The 16,584-nt window shown below is 46.1% G+C and overlaps 1 protein-coding gene across 1 annotated transcript in view; it reads left to right on the forward strand.

Moving 5' to 3' along the window:
• cfap65 (cilia and flagella associated protein 65) overlaps positions 1-16,584 on the forward strand; it is a 198,388-nt gene that overhangs the window by 120,809 nt on the left and 60,995 nt on the right. Inside the window, exons 22-24 of the mRNA XM_078404358.1 lie at positions 2,523-2,633; positions 6,327-6,518; positions 14,299-14,457. Of these exons, the coding sequence (XP_078260484.1) occupies positions 2,523-2,633; positions 6,327-6,518; positions 14,299-14,457 (462 nt within the window). The remainder of the gene's footprint in view (positions 1-2,522; positions 2,634-6,326; positions 6,519-14,298; positions 14,458-16,584) is intronic.

Raw genomic sequence — 16,584 nt, forward strand, 5'->3', positions numbered from 1 at the left:
TCATGTGTGAATTTCATAGTTCCCAAATAGAAATTTGATAATGATTAGATAATGGTTAGCGGTACAGGTCAAAGGATAACTGCTAGTCCAGAATACTCGGTGGAAATGCTCTGGTGTTATTAGAGATAGTGACAACTGGATCTCGTAGAGTCATCGACAGAGAGTCATACAGTGTGGAAACTGGCCCCCTGGCCCAGCTTGCCCACACCGGCCAACATGTCCCATCTACCTTAGTCTCACCTGCCAGCATTTGGCCTATGTCCCTCTAAACCTGCCCTATCGATACATATAAGATTATTAAGGGGTTGGACACGTTAGAGGCAGGAAACATGTTCCCAATGTTGGGGGAGTCCAGAACCAGGGGCCACAGTTTAAGAATAAGGTGGTAGGCCATTTAGAATGGAGATGAGGAAAAACTTTTTCAGTCAGAGAGTTGTAAATCTGTGGAATTCTCTGCCTCAGAAGGCAGTGGAGGCCAAGTCTGAATGCATACAAGAGAGAGCTAGATAGAGCTCTTAAGGATAGCGGAGTCAGGGGGTATGGGGAGAAGGCAGGAACGGGGTGCTGATTGAGAATGATCAGCCATGATCATATTGAATGGTGGTGCTGGCTCGAAGGGCCGAATGGCCTCCTCCTGCACCTATTGTCTCTTGTCTATTGTCTATTGTCTATCTATGTACCTGTAGGGAAAAAACCTGCACACGCTTGTTTAAATCGAAGGTGGCCACAAAACCTGTTCCCTGGTTTGGGAACAGCTCTGCCCAGGACAGGAAGGCCCTGCGGAGAGTAGTGCATTCAGCTGAACGCACGATGCGAACTACACTCGCCCCCCTGCCTGCAGGACCTATACATCAGGAGGTGCAGATCCAGAGCCAGCAACATAATGGGGGACCTCTACCACCTCAGCAACGGACTGTTCCAGCTGCTACGGTCAGGCAAACGCCTCCAATGTCATGCTGTGAAAACAGAGAGGATGAGACGGAGTTTCTTCCCACAGGCCATCAGGACTGTTAATTCTCATATCACCAGGGGCTCATTTAATTTACTGTATTAATTTATTTTTTGTGTTGAAAAAATATATTCTATTGTGTTTTGTGGTTTAGCACAATCCGCAGGCGTGGCCACTTTCATTTCACTGCACATCTTGTGACAAATAAACTTGACTTGACTTGAAAATGCTGGAGTAACTCAGCGGGTCAGGCAGCATCTCAGGGAGAAGGAATGGGTGACGTTTCGGGTCGTGAAGAAGGGTCTCGACCCGAAACGTCACCCATTCCTTCTCTCCCGAGATGCTGCCTGACGTGCTGAGTTACTCCAGCATTTTGTGTCTAACATCTATGTACCTGTCTGAATGTTTCTTAAACTCCTGTGTACTCTGTCCTCTTGTGAGGGCTGACACGTTTAATTGTCATCTCTCATGAAAGATCATTGATTTGAAATGTTAACTCCTTCATTCTCCTCAGATATTATTCATTGTGTAGATACAAAGCGCTAGAGTAACTCAGCGGCTCAAGCAGCATCTCTGGATGCAGGCAGCAGTCTGAAGAAGGATCTCCACCCGAAACGTCACCCATCCTTTTTTTCCAGAGATGCTGCCTGACCCGCTGAGTTACTCCAGCATTTTGTGTCCATCTTTAGTATAAATAAGTATCAGCAGTTTCGTTGTTTCTACTGTCTATTGTTTATAGTATATCTGTTTGTGGTGCTGTTTCATTCCCGTGCCTGCAAAGTTGCTGCAAGTAAGAATTTCATTGTTCCGTTCCCAATGTATCTGGCAATTAAACACGCTGGACTCTTCCCATCTCCCTTCTCCTCCCATTCCCTGTCTCCTGTCCCCTGTCTCCTGACTCATCCTTCAATTGCTTCGTCACACAACAAGAACGTGGGACGCAAGAGTTGAAAGACTGGAGCGGCTAGGCTTGTATACACTGGAATTTAGAAGGATGAGAGGGGATCTTATCGAAACATATAAGATGATTAAGGGGTTGGACACGTTAGAGGCAGGAAACATGTTCCCAATGTTGGGGGAGTCCAGATCCAGGGGCCACAGTTTAAGAATAAGGGGTAGGCCATTTAGAACGGAGATGAGGAAAAACTTTTTCAGTCAGAGAATTGTAAATCTGTGGAATTCACTGCCTCAGAAGGCAGTGGAGGCCAATTCCCTGAATGCATTCAAGAGAGAGCGAGATAGAGCTCTTAAGGATAGTGGAGTCAGGGGGTATGGGGAGAAGGTAGGAACGGGGTACTGATTGAGAATGATCAGCCATGATCACATTGAATGGCGGTGCTGGCACGAAGGGCCGAATGGCCTCCTCCTGCACCTATTGTCTATTTTCTATTGTCTAAGAGGCTGCAGATGCCAGAATCTTGAGCAAGGCACAAATTGCTGGAGGAACTCTAAACGTCAGGCAGCGTCTGTGGAGGGCAAGGAACAGACAACTCTTCTGCAGAGTTGTGAAGCTCTAAGAATGTATCTCCAGTGGCAAGTGAGGCTCTTTTGATTGTTTTTCCACCCCTTCTAGTTGAACTTCATCGGTATCACGGTGCCCAAGGACCACTGCTACGCTCACTTTCTTGCCACCGAGCACAAGTTTGCTCCTGTGTGTATCGACACTGCCAACCCGCCCAAGCAGGTGAGTAGCTGAGTACTAACACGTGGATGATGGGTATATCAAATTGACATTTCTTTCACTGGGTAAGAGGGCGGAGCAGACTTGATGGGCCGAATGGCCTCATTCTGTTCCTGGAGCTAATTGCAACATAAATTCCAGGAGAAATAAAGCAGAGGGCGGTGAATCTGTGGAATTCATTACTGTAGACGGCTGGAGGCCAAGTCACCGGGTATTTTTTAAAGTGGGCTGCATGGCTCTTATAACCAATTAATTCATATTGAAAATGTCGCTGATTGTATCACCTGCTCATCTTCCTCTCAGACCAGTCCAGAACAAGGGGCTACAGTTTAAGAAGAAGGGGTAGGCCATTTCGCACTGAGATGAGGAAAAACGTTTTCAGTCAGAGAGTTGTGAATCTCTGGAATTCTCTGCCCCTTCACCTTGAACCTATGTCCTCTGGTCTTCGATTCCCCTACTCTGGGCAAAAGACTCTGTGCATCTACCCAATCTATTCCTCTTATGATTTTGTATGAGGAAAAACCTTTTCAGTCAGAGAGTTGTAAATCTCTGGAATTCTCTGCCTCAGAAGGCAGTGGAGGCCAATTCTCTGAATGCATTCCAGAGAGAGCTAGCTAGAGCTCTTAAGGATAGCGGAGTCAGGGGGTACGAGGAGAAGGCAGGAACGGGGTACTGATTGAGAATGATCAGCCATGATCACATTGAATGGCGGTGCTGGCTCGAAGGGCCGAATGGCCTCCTCCTGCACCTATTGTCTATTGTCTATTGACCAGGACTCTCTTTCAATACATCCACTGTCTGCTGTGAAATATTTTCATTCAGACCCAGAAAGTCCCGGGTTTAAATCTCACACGTCTTGTCTTATGTCGGTTGATAATGGTTTCGTGGGTTTTAGTGTCTGTAAATATTCTCCCACGTTTTGAGCTGGGGAGTGGAGCAATCAGCTTGGAAATCCCCACTCACTCTCCAAACACCAGTCAGTGGCAACCGTTCTGTGACTGAACTAATGACCCTCAAGTCACAAGTTTGAATCTCACGTACCCTGTGTGCAAATGCCTTTCCAAGGTAGACACAAAATGCTGGAGTAACTCAGCGGGTCAGGCAGTATCTCTGGAGAGAAGTAATGGGTGACATTTTGGGTTGAGACCCTTATTCAGACTGAGACCTTCTCTCCAGAGATGCTGCCTGTCCCGCTGAGTTACTCCAGTATTTTGTGTCTATCGCCTGAAGGCTCGTCAGACTGTGGGACCCGACCGAAGGTCCCAAGTATGCAGGATATTGCTCGTGTAATGGCTGGCACAAACACGGTGGGCCGAAGGGACTGTCTCCACGCTGTATCTCTAAAGTAAAGTAATAGCAACGGAACAGGTCCTTCTGCCCACAATGTCTGTGCCGAACATTTTTAGTTTAGTTTAGTTTAGAGATACAGCGCGGAAACAGGCCCTTCGGCCCACCGAGTCCGCGCCGCCCAGCGATCCCCGCACACTAACACTATCCTACACACACTAGGGACAATTTTTACATTTTACCCAGTCAATTAACCTACATACCTGTACGTCTTTGGAGTGTGGGAGGAAACCGAAGATCTCGAAGAAAACCCACGCAGGTCACGGGGAGAACGTACAAACTCCGTACAGTACAGCACCCGTAGTCAGGATCTAACCTGAGTCTCAGGCGCTGCATTCGCTGTAAGCCAGCAACGCTATCGCTGCATTAACACTATCCTACACACACTTGGGACAATTTTTACATTCACCAAGCCAATTAACCTACATACCTGCACGTCTTTGGAGTGTGGGAGGAAACCGAAGATAGGAAATATCAAATAGGTGCAGGAGGAGGCCATATGGCCCTTTGAGCCAGCACCGCTGGCTTGAAGATCTCGGAGAAAACCCATGCAGGTCACAGGGAGAATGTACAAACTCCGTAACGACAGCACCTGTAGTCGGGCTCGAACACGGGTCTCCGGCGCTGCATTCGCTGTAAGGTGGCAACTCAATTGCGGTGCCACCGTGCCAACATGATGACAATTAATCACGTGAAGAAAACGTATGTCTCTCTCATTTTCTTACCTTGTTTATTTGAGACTCTAGGGATTGGTTTGGCTGACTTCGAGTTGGGGTTGAAGAGTGATGGGGAGTCTGTCTCATGGTGAAGAATTCTCCGACAAAGCTGTGAAATATTTAAACATAGAAACAAGGAACTGCAGATGCTGATTTACGCAAAAAGGACACAAAGTGCTGGAGTAACTCAGCAGGTCAGGTAGTTTCTCCGGAGAACATTGATAGTTGACATTTTGGGCCGGGACCCTTCTTCAGTCTGACGAAGGGTCCCGACCCGAAACGTCACGTATCCATATTCTCCAGAGATTATGCCTGACCCACGGAGTTACTCCAGCACGTTGTGTCTTTTCCGTGGAATGTTTGATAAGTTTGTGGTTGGTGTGAGAAGGCAACCAACAAGGATGTACATGTTGGACAGGTCAAAGGCAGGCACAAAATGCTGGAGTAACTCCGCGGGTCAGGCAGCATCTCTGGAGAAAAGGAATAGGTAACATTTCAGGTCGAGACACTGCAGTTCCTTCCTAAGTTTGCAGATGACACAAAGCTGGGTGGCAGTGTGAACTGCGAAGAGGATGTTAGGAGGTTGCAGGGTGACTTGGACAGGTTGAGTGAGTGGGCAAATGCATGGCAGATACAGTATAACGTAGATAAATATGAGGTTGTCCACTTTGGCGGCAAAACCAAGGAGGCAGATTACTACCTCAATTGTGTCAGATTAGGTAAAGGGGATGTGCAACGAGACCTGGGTGTCCTTGTACATCAGTCACAGAAAATAAGCGTGCAGGTACAGCAGGCAGTGAAGAAAGCTAATGGCATGTTGGCCTTCATAATGAGAGGATTTGAATATAGGAGCAAAGAGGTCCTTCTGCAGTTGTACAGGGCCCTGGTGAGACCACATCTGGAGTATTGTGTGCAGTTTTGGTTTCCTAATTTGAGGAAGGACATCCTTGCCATTGAGGCAGTGCAGCGTAGGTTCACGAGGTTAATCCCCGGGATGGCGGGACTGTCATATGAGGAAAGATTGGAAAGACTGGGCATGTATTGACTGGAATTTAGAAGGGTGAGAGGGGATCTAATAGAGACGTATAAAATTATAAAAGAATTGGACAAACTAGATGCAGGAAAAATGTTCCCAGTGTTGGGGGAGTCTAGAACCAGGGGCACAGTCCAAGAATAGAGGGGAGGTCATTTAAAACAGAGGTAAGAAGAATCCAGAGAGTTGTGAATTTGTGGAATTCTCTGCCACAGAGGGCTGAATGAATTTAAAAGAGAGTTAGATGGAGCTCTAGGGGCTAGTGGAATCAAGGGATACGGGGAGAAGGCAGGCACGGGTTACTGATTGTGGATGATCAACCATGATCACAATGAATGGCGGTGCTGGCTCGAAGGGCCGAATGGCCTCCTCCAGCACCTATTTTCTATGTTTCTATGTTTACACGTTGGACAGGCCAAGACTGGACTCATGAAGGGGTGGGGGTAGGGGGGGGGGATGGGGTAGGTGAGGATCTTACGCAATACAATCAATTAATCAGAGTTGCAAGCTCCAGAACCTGCAAAGCCTGTTTAAGAAGCTGTTTAAAACATAAACAAGTGGGGCGTTCAACCTTCTTCTTGCATCTGTCACCCAATACAGATTTACGAGTTGTATAACGGTGGCTCGGTGCGGGTAATTTATGACATCCAGCTGGACTCTGTGAAGAACATTCAGGACGAGAATTACAACCATCCAATCTTTCAGTGCCTGAATCCTCGTGGAGAGATCAAGTCGGGGATGACCGGTTACATTGAGTGGATCTTTTCACCACTGGAGGCCAAGTCCTATACGGTACGTAAGGAAGAGTAAGATTCACATGTCCCGAGTGCCTGTTCTGATCTCAGGACGCCTCACAGTCAATGAAACATGTGGTCATTAGTGTAGGAAAACAAGGCAGGCAATGTTCACACAACAAAGTCTCACATGTGAGACCATCATGATGAGGATGAGAGGGGATCTTATCGAAACATATAAGATTATTAAGGGGTTGGACACGTTAGAGGCAGGAAACATGTTCCCAATGTTGGGGGATTCCAGAACATGGGGCCACAGTTTAAGAATAAGGGGTAGGCCATTTAGAACTGAGATGAGGAAAAACTTTTTCAGTCAGAGAGTTGTGAATCTGTGGAATTCTCTGCCTCAGAAGGCAGTGGAGGCCAATTCTCTGAATGCATTCAAGAGAGAGCTAGATAGAGCACTTAAGGATAGCGGAGTCAGGGGGTATGGGGAGAAGGCAGGAACGGGGTACTGATTGAGAATGGTCAGCCATGATCACATTGAATGGCGGTGCTGGCTCCTCCTGCACCTATTGTCTATTGTCTATTATCAGGCCAAAAAAACTCGCTTCTATTGACTCCAACCCTCCACATTGACATGGATCTGTGGAATTCATTGCCACGGTTGGCTGTGGAGACCAAGTCAATGGATATTTTTGAGGCGGAGATTGATAGATTCTTGATTAGTACGGGGTGTCAGGGGTTATGGGGAGAAGGCAGGAGAATGGGGTTGGGAGGGAGAGATAGATCAACCATGATCACATTGAATGGTGGCGTAGACTTGATGGGCCGAATGGCCTAATTCTGCTCCTCGAACTTATGAAATGAATGTACACTCCATGCTGCCCAGGCAGGGCCACCAGCATAATCAAGGACCAGTCTCACCCTGGCCACTCCTTCTGTTACCCTCTCCGAACAGACTAGATGTACACCTCCAGATTCCTCCCAGCAGTTATCAGGCAACTGAACCATCCTACCACCAACAGAAAGCGCATTTACATCGCATTTACCTCATTGGAGACCTTCGAACTATCTCTAATCTTTGTTTACTGGACGTTATCTTGCACTGACCGTCACACCTTTTATCCTCTACCTGTACACTGTGAGCAGTGATCGTAATCATGTATCGTCTTTTCACAAACCGGATAGCACGCAACAAAAAAAGCCTTTGGCCTTACCTAAACTAAACTGGACTAAACAGCAACACCACACTGATTAGGTAAGTGGAGGCTTGGGAACCGCAGATGCTGGAAACTTGAACAAAACACAAAGTGCTGGAGCAACTAAGTGGGTCAGGCAGCATCTGTGGAGGGAATGGATAGTTGACGTTCTGGCTCGAGATCCTTCATCAGACTGAATTTTGCTCATGATTCGTTAAGTCTGCGTGGAGATCAGAGGAACAGTAATTTTATAAAAATCAAAAAATAAAGTCTACAGACGCTGGAAATTGTCCAACGTGTTTTTTTATATCTATCTGGGATTGTTTAGTATAGTTCAGTTTAAAGATACAGCGCGGAAACAGGCCCTTCGACCCACCGGGTCCACGCCGACCAGCGATTCCCGCACATTAACACTGTCCTACACACACTGGGGACAATTTACAATCGTACCAAGCCAATTAACCTACAAACCTTTGGAGTGTGGGAGGAAACCGAAGATCTCGGAGAAAACCCATGCAGGTCACGGGGAGAACGTACAAACTCCGTACAGACAAGCAGCCATAGTCGGGATCGAACCCTGAACTCCGGCGCTGCATCCGCTGTAAGGCAGCAACTCTACCGCTGCGCCACCGTGACGATTGTTTTAGTGAAAGTAAAAATCCTAGCCGTAAGACTGGGGTGTCCTTATTTTGACGTGATCTCACTATTGCACTGAAGTACCAGTCAAAACTGTGCGTTCAAGTCTCCTTATCAGAACTTGAACACATGATCTTTGCCTCATTTCGCTTGGGCAGCGGTATGAACATTGATTATCCTAAATTCAAGTAACTCGTGTATTTCTTTCCCCCACCCCCCTCCCCACCTAAACCTTTAGACTTTAAAGATACAATGTGGAACCAGGCCCTTCGATCCACTGAGTCCACGCCAACCAGCTCTCACCCCGCACACTAGCACTATCCTACACACTAGGGACAATTTATATGTTTTATCAAAGCCAATTAATCTACAAACCTGCACATAAGTTCACAGGTTCATAGGTGATAGCAGCAGAATTAGGCCATTTGGCCCATCACGCATGTCTTTGGAATGTGGGAGGAAACCGGAGTACCTGTAGATCTGGTCGCCAACTGCCCCGTATTAGCCGGGACATCCGGTATTTTGGCCTAAATTGGTTTGTCCCGTACGGGACCGCCCTTGTCACGTACTGGGCCCGGGGGGAGCTTTAGGCCCGGACAGTGTGATAGGAAAAAAACTGCAGATGCTGGCTAAAATTTGTGCCTACCTTCCGGGCAGTGTAGGTGTGGTGTGGACAGTGTAGGCCTGGAAGCCCCGGTGCTGCCTAACGGAGGTTGCCTAGCAACCCGTCTTCGACCCGAAACGTCAACTATTCCTTCTCTCCAGAAATGCTGCCTGACTTGCTGAGTTACTCCAGCATTTTGTGTCTAACTTTCGATTTAAACCAGCATCTGCAGTTTTTTTTTCCTACACAACCCGCCTCCCGGCCCGGGCGGCCGCCATTGGTTGAGCAGGAGCACGTGGCCGCTGGGTGAGGTCACGTGGGGCGCGGGCGCAGTGACGTCACCTTGTCCCGTATTTGGGAGCGCTATAGTTGGCAACCCTAATTCCGACCCAAAACGTCACCCATTCCCTTTCTCAAGAGATGCCGCCTGACCCGCTGAGTTACTCCAGCATTTCGTGTCTATTTTCGGTATAAAAACTAGCATCTGCAGAACCTTCCCACACATTTTGCCTCATTTTACCTGTCAGCACTTTAAACCGCGATAAGGGCAGTTAAATACTCCACAACTCTGCACCTTGTACCAGCGCAACAAATTTTAAAATAATTTTGTTTCCTCCTGCTAAAATGCCGAAGCGTGTAAAGTCAAAGTGCAAAATCGTGCTTTTTGTCAACAAATTAAAATTAGATTAAATCGCTTCGGAAAACTAAAACTATAAATTTCCTTTGAAAAGGCGATTAATTTTGCCGAATTTAAATTAATATTATTCCTATGGGTAAAACAACACTGGTCAATAGTGAAATTTCTGGCACCAAAGTCTGGAATTAAACAGAGGAATAAAGTCTCGGTTGTGTTTGGTTTATTATTTCTCAGCATTTCTTGTCCCCTCATGAGTTTCGTGGGAAATGAAATACATATTCTGGGCTTTTTTTTTTTCAAATAACATAAATTGAAAATCGCATTCCTGGAAAATATGAATCGAAACTGACTGGGAACCATTTACAAATCCTCACTCTGGCCGCGGAGAGTGAGGGGCTGCCAGGAATTAGGTTGCCTCTGTCCTCCGGGACCTCTGGCCTTGTGGCTGGCTGTCTGATAAGTACTTCAGACTCGCCACAGCCGCGCATGTTTATAGATCTTAGACTACATTCCCCCCCCCCACCCCCCCCCCCCACCCCACCCCCCCTCCACTCCCCAAACTCAAGACCAAAACCAAATCTTGACGAATATTTATGAAAGCTAAAGGCTGGATTCAGGTTGGAGCCGTTTAGCATTTTTTCCTGAAGTCTGTAAATAAACAGACTACAAGTTGTGACTAGAAGTCAAGACTTCAATTAAAATAATTTCAGGATGATCGCAGTAATGAAGAGTTGATATAAAAGATGGCACATCTGAGGACTGATTTTAACCTAAGTTGCCCGCATCTAACGAATGATATTGAGTTGAGTTGAGTTTATTGATTATATTGACCAGTTTATTGTAAGAAAATAACTGCAGATGCTGGTACAAATCGAAGGTATTTATTCACAAAATGCTGGAGTAACTCAGCAGGTCAGGCAGCATCTCAGGAGAGAAGGAATGGGTGACGTTTCGGGCCGAGACCCTTCTTCAGACTGTTGACTGTTTATTGACTGTTGTTAATTATTATAAAAGAGTGCAGTATAAAAACTGGCAGTTTAGATATAAAGCAAAGATCAAAGTTGTAAATAGGATCTCGGAATATTCAGGCTATTTCCACTGAAGAGAAAAAGGACCATGAAAATGAAAATTAATAAAGCTGTCCAGAGTCGTAACAAATGATGTTGGAATTGAAAGAGCTTTCAACAGCTACAACATTGGGGAGCCAGTGGTGCTGTGGGCAGAGTTAGCTATGCCAGCACCAGAAAGCCAGGTTCAATCCTGATCTCCTGGTCTGTCTGTGTGTGGAGTTTACACAATCTCCCTGAGACTCTGGTTTCCTCCCACATCCCCAAGGCGCGTGGGTTGGTTAGGTCAATTGACAATTTTAAGTTGTCCCTAAGGTGTAGTTCGTAAGAGTCAAACAGCCAGAGGAAGCAGCCCCTTCAGCCCAACACGTCCGTGCTGGCCAGGATGCCCGACTACACTGACCTGCATTGGTGAATGGTAGAATCTGGGCGAGTCGATGGTGGGGAAAATAAAATGGGATCAGTGTAGGATTAATATAAATGACTGGTTGGCCTGTTTCCATTGACCATAACTTTCTCTCTCCATGACCATAACTTGCATTCATAACATCTTTAACATAAGATGTTTAGATATAGGCGCGCTATTGTCACGTGTACCGAGGTACAGTGAAAAGCTTTGTTTTGCTTGCTATCGATCAAATCATCATACTGTACATAAATACAATCAAGCCAAACTCAAGTTTAATAGGTAGTGTGAAGGGGAAGATACAGGGTGCAGAATATAGTTCTCAGCATTGTAGCATAACAGTTTCAAAGTCCAATGTTCGATATGGGGTAGGGAAGAATTGGATAGCACTCGAGCTTAAGGAAAGACCGCACGGAAACATGATAACAGGGGAAGAAGCTGTTTCTGAGTCTGGCGGTGTGTGCTCTCAAGCTTCTGTATCCCCCCCCCCCCCCTCCCCCCACCTGCCTATGGGAGAGGGGAGAAGGAGGAATGGCTGTGGTGAGAAAGAAGGTTGATTATTTTTGGCAGCATAGCTGGAGTCAATAGTGGGGAGTCTGGTCTGTGATGGAGTGGGCTATACGCACAACTCTCTGCAATGTTTTATTGCAGACTTGGGCAGAGCTGTTCCCAAACCAAGCTGTGATGCAACCCCCGATAATTGGCTTTCAATAGACAACAGACAATAGGTGCAGGAGTAGGCCATTCGGCCCTTCGAGCCAGCACCACCATTCAATGTGATCATGGCTGATCATTCTCAATCAGTTCCCCGTTCCTGCCTTCTCCCGATACCCCCTGACTCCGCTATCCTTAAGAGCTCTATCTAGCTCTCTCTTGAATGCTTTCAGAGAATTGGCCTCCACTGCCTTCTGAGGCAGAGAATTCCACAGATGTGGTGCATTTCAAGGAAAATTTTAAAGAAGAGAGTTGGGCTAAATGTAGATCAATGATCATGGCAGAAGCATTGACGAAAAAAGAAGACACAAGGTGGAAGGCCAGGCACAAGAAGTAATGAAGACATAATAAAGATCAGCCAAAACATTATGACCTGATGAGCCAAAACATTATGACCGCCTGCCTAATATGCTGTTGGTCCTCCGTATGCAGCCCCATACGCAGCAGGGTGCGATGCACTGTGTATTGTGACACATTCCTCCCATGACCACCATTATAATTTTCTGTGACTTGTGCCACAGTCAACCTTCTGTCGGTTCGGACCAGACGGGATAGCCTTCGTTGCCCTTGCGCATCGATGAGCCTTGGGCGCCCAACACCCTGTCTGTCGCCGGTTTGTGGTTTGTCCCTCCTCGGACCACTGTCGGTAGGTACTCACCACTGCTGACCGGGAGCACCCCACAAGCCTTGCCGTTTCAGAGATGTTCCGACCCAGTCGTCTGGCCATTAACAATTTGGCCCTTGTCAAAGTCGCTCAAGTCTTTACTCCTGCCCATATCTCCTGCATCCAACACATCAACTTCAAGAACTGACTGTTCACTTGCTGCCTAATATATTCCACCCCTTGACAGGTGCCATTGTATCAAGATAATCAATGTTATTCACTTTGCCTGTCAGTGGTCATAATGTTTTGGCTGATCAGTGTAGATAAGAGTTTCACAGCATCCCAAGTTCTTTACAGGCAATGAAGTAATTCCTCTGTACTGCTTTGTAACCCCAGCCCGGAATATATTTTAGTGTCCTGCATCATGCAGTATTTTTATAGAGGATTGATCCCACTTAACAGTGGTGCAATGGTAGAGGTGCTGCCTTAAACAGCACCCGAGACCCAGAGACACTGTGGGTGTTGTCTGCAGGGACTTTGTACATTCCCCCAATGACCGCAGGGGTTTTCCCCGGGTGCTCCGTTTCCTCCCACACTCTGAAGACAGGCAGGTTTGTCGGTTAATCAGCCTCTGTAGATTGTCCCTGGCGTGTAGAATAGAACTAGTGTGTGGGTAGGGGAAAAAACTGCAGATGCTGGTTTAAATCGATGGTGGACGCAAAATGCTGGAGTAACTCAACGGTCAGGGAGCATCTCAGGGTGCTAAGTGCATCCAAGTGCAGGCAAATGGGACTAGGGTGATAATAATAATGATAGTAATAATAATAACTGAAAGGAAGCATGCAGGTACAGCAGGCAGTGAAGAAAGCCAATGGAATGTTGGCCTTCATTACAAGAGGAGTTGAGTATAGGAGCAAAGAGGTCCTTCTGCAGTTGTACAGGGCCCTAGTGAGACCGCACCTGGAGTACTGTGTGCAGTTTTGGTCTCCAAATTTGAGGAAGGATATTCTTCCTATTGAGGGCGTGCAGCGTAGGTTTACTAGGTTAATTCCCGGAATGGTGGGACTATCATATGTTGTAAGACTGGAGCGACTAGGCTTGTATACACTGGAATTTAGAAGGATGAGAGGAGATCTTATCGAAACGTATAAGATTATTAAGGGGTTGGACACGTTAGAGGCAGGAAACATGTTCCCAATGTTGGGGGAGTCCAGAACAAGGGGCCACAGTTTAAGAATAAGGGGTAGGCCATTTAGAACTGAGATGAGGAAAAGCTTTTTCAGTCAGAGAGTTGTGAATCTGTGGAATTCTCTGCCTCAGAAGGCAGTGGAGGCCAATTCTCTGAATGCATTCAAGAGAGAGCTAGATAGAGCTCTTAAGGATAGCGGAGTCAGGGGGTATGGGGAGAAGGCAGGAACGGGGTACTGATTGAGAATGATCAGCCATGATCACATTGAATGGCGGTGCTGGCTCGAAGGGCCGAATGGCCTCCTCCTGCACCTATTGCCTATTGTCTATTGTCTAAAGTGGATAGCTGTAAGAAGGGTCTCGACCCGAAAAGTCACCCATTCCTTCTCTCCAGAGATGCTGCCTGACCTGCTGAGTTACTCCAGCATTTTGCGTCTACTAGTGTTTGGGTAATCGTTGGTCAGCGCGGACTCAGTGGACCAAAGGGCCTGTTCCCACGCTGTTTCTTTAAACTAAACTGTTGCGGCCCACACTAACAGAGTTACTCTGTAAGATTTAATTTGTGTTGTTTATGAGAATTTATTCATTGAGTCGTGTGTAGGTTTATCGTTCATTTCATTTTATTGTTATTTTGTTTTGTTTTTATCTTTTTTTGTTTTACATGTTCGAAATAAAATATAAACAAACAAACTCATTAACCTCCCTCCGTAAATTACATCTATTTTATGGTTTTGCATTTCTTCTAATTGACTGTATTCCTGTTTGCTGCCTTACTTCCAGGTGAATATCCCGATCCACATTCTCAATGGAGACTCTGCCTTGGTGACAATCACAGGTATTGGGTATGACAAGCGCATCCTGGGCACATGTGCCTCTTTCAATGACCCACTGTCGTACGCTGGAGCCCCAGCCATACAACGAGCTCCTGTTCTTGGGCAGGTGAGACACGCATCAGATAACGGTGGCAACCTTTTCAATCTCGGATAGCGGAGTCAGGGGGTATGGGGAGAAGGCAGGAACGGGGTACTGATTGAGAATGATCAGCCATGATCACATTGAATGGCGGTGCTGGCTCGATGGGCCGAATGGCCTCCTCCTGCACCTATTGTCTATTGCCTATTGATATGAATATTGATTTCTCTAACTTCAGGTAGCCCCGGCATTCCCCCTCTCTCTATCCCTCCCCCACCCAAGTCGCACCAGCTTCTCGTTTTCACCCAACAAACAGCTGACAATGGCCTGTTTCCTTCATCATTGTTTTTGCATATCTTTCATTTGCTGTTCTTTATCTCTCTACATCGGTGTCTGTCTCTCTCGTTGCTCTTGAATCGAAACAGCACCCATTCAATAGACAATAGACAATAGGTGCAGGAATAGGCCATTCGGCCCTTCGAGCCAGCACCACCATTCAATGTGATCATGGCTGATCATTCTCAATCAATACCCCGTCCCTGCCTTCTCCCCATACCCCCTGACTCCGCTATCCTTAAGAGCTCTATCTAGCTCTCTCTGGAATGCATTCAGAGAATTGGCCTCCACTGCCTTCTGAGGCAGAGAATTCCACAGATTCACAACTCTCTGACTGAAAAGGTTTTTCCTCATCTCCGTTCTAAATGGCCTACCCCTTATTCTCAAACTGTGGCCCCTGGTTCTGGGCTCCTCCAACATTGGGAACATGTTTCCTGCCTCTAACGTGTCCAACCCCTGAATAATCTTATATGTTTCCTTCTCCAGAGATGCTGCATGTCCTGCTGAGTTACTCCAGCATTTTGCGTCCATCTTCGATTTAAACCAGCATCTGCAGTTCCTTCCCTCACATAAAGGAAGATGGTTGTGTTTGTCTTTATTATTTATTTATCTATTTATTTATTCATCTATTTATTGAGAGTACTGATTGAGAGTGATCAGCCATGATCGCATTGAATGGCGGTGCTGGCTCGAAGGGCTGAATGGCCTACTCCTGCACCTATTGTCTATTGTCTATTTATTTATTTATTTATTTATCTATCTATTTATCCACTTATTTATTTATTTGTCTATTGAGTTATTGTCTATTTATTTATTTATTTATTTGTCTATTTATTTATCTATTTATTTATTTATCTATTGAGTTATCTATTTACTTATTTATGTATTTATCATATCATATCATATCATATATATACAGCCGGAAACAGGCCTTTTCGGCCCTCCAAGTCCGTGCCGCCCAGCGATCCCCGTACATTAACACTATCCTGCACCCACTAGGGACAATTTTTACATTTACCCAGCCAATTAACCTACATACCTGTACGTCTTTGGAGTGTGGGAGGAAACCGAAGATCTCGGAGTAAACCCACGCAGGTCACGGGGAGAACGTACAAACTCCTTACAGTGCAGCACCCGTAGTCAGGATCGAACCTGAGTCTCCGGCGCTGCATTCGCTGTAAAGCAGCAACTCTACCGCTGCGCCACCGTGCCGCCCGTGCTGCGCTACCGTGCCGCCCGTATTTATCTACTTATTTATTTATTTATCTATCTATCTATTTATCTGTTTGTTTATTTATTTATCTATTTGTCTATTTATTTATCTATTTATCTACTTATTTCTTTATTTATTTATCAATATATGTATCTATTTATTTATCTATTTATTTATTTATTTATTTATCTATTTATTTATCTATTTGTTTATTTTTATTTTTATTTTTTTTAAATCAATTATTTAATATTTACAATGCAATAAAACAAACCAGAACTCACCACCAGAATACAATACAAACAAATATACCAAATGAAACTATTATACAACTATGTTACAATCCCTATCCAGGATGCATCCAATCTTTTGCGTTCCCCAGTGGTCCCGGGAACCCCCCAGGGTGCCCGTGGACAGCGCGCAGTCCCTCTCCAACCCCACACGGGCACGGACGTAACCCCGGAAAAGGGGCAGGCAGCATGCTCGGGCAGATCCCCCTTCCGCCTGGCGCTGTGAGTCGCGGATGGCCAGCTTGGCCAGGCCCTTGGTTGTGTTGGTTGGAGGGCAATCATCTCAACCGTACGACATCAGCTTCATTGTTAGGGGTA

This window comes from Rhinoraja longicauda, chromosome 8 (assembly GCF_053455715.1).
Source record: "Rhinoraja longicauda isolate Sanriku21f chromosome 8, sRhiLon1.1, whole genome shotgun sequence".
NCBI lineage: Eukaryota > Metazoa > Chordata > Chondrichthyes > Rajiformes > Arhynchobatidae > Rhinoraja > Rhinoraja longicauda.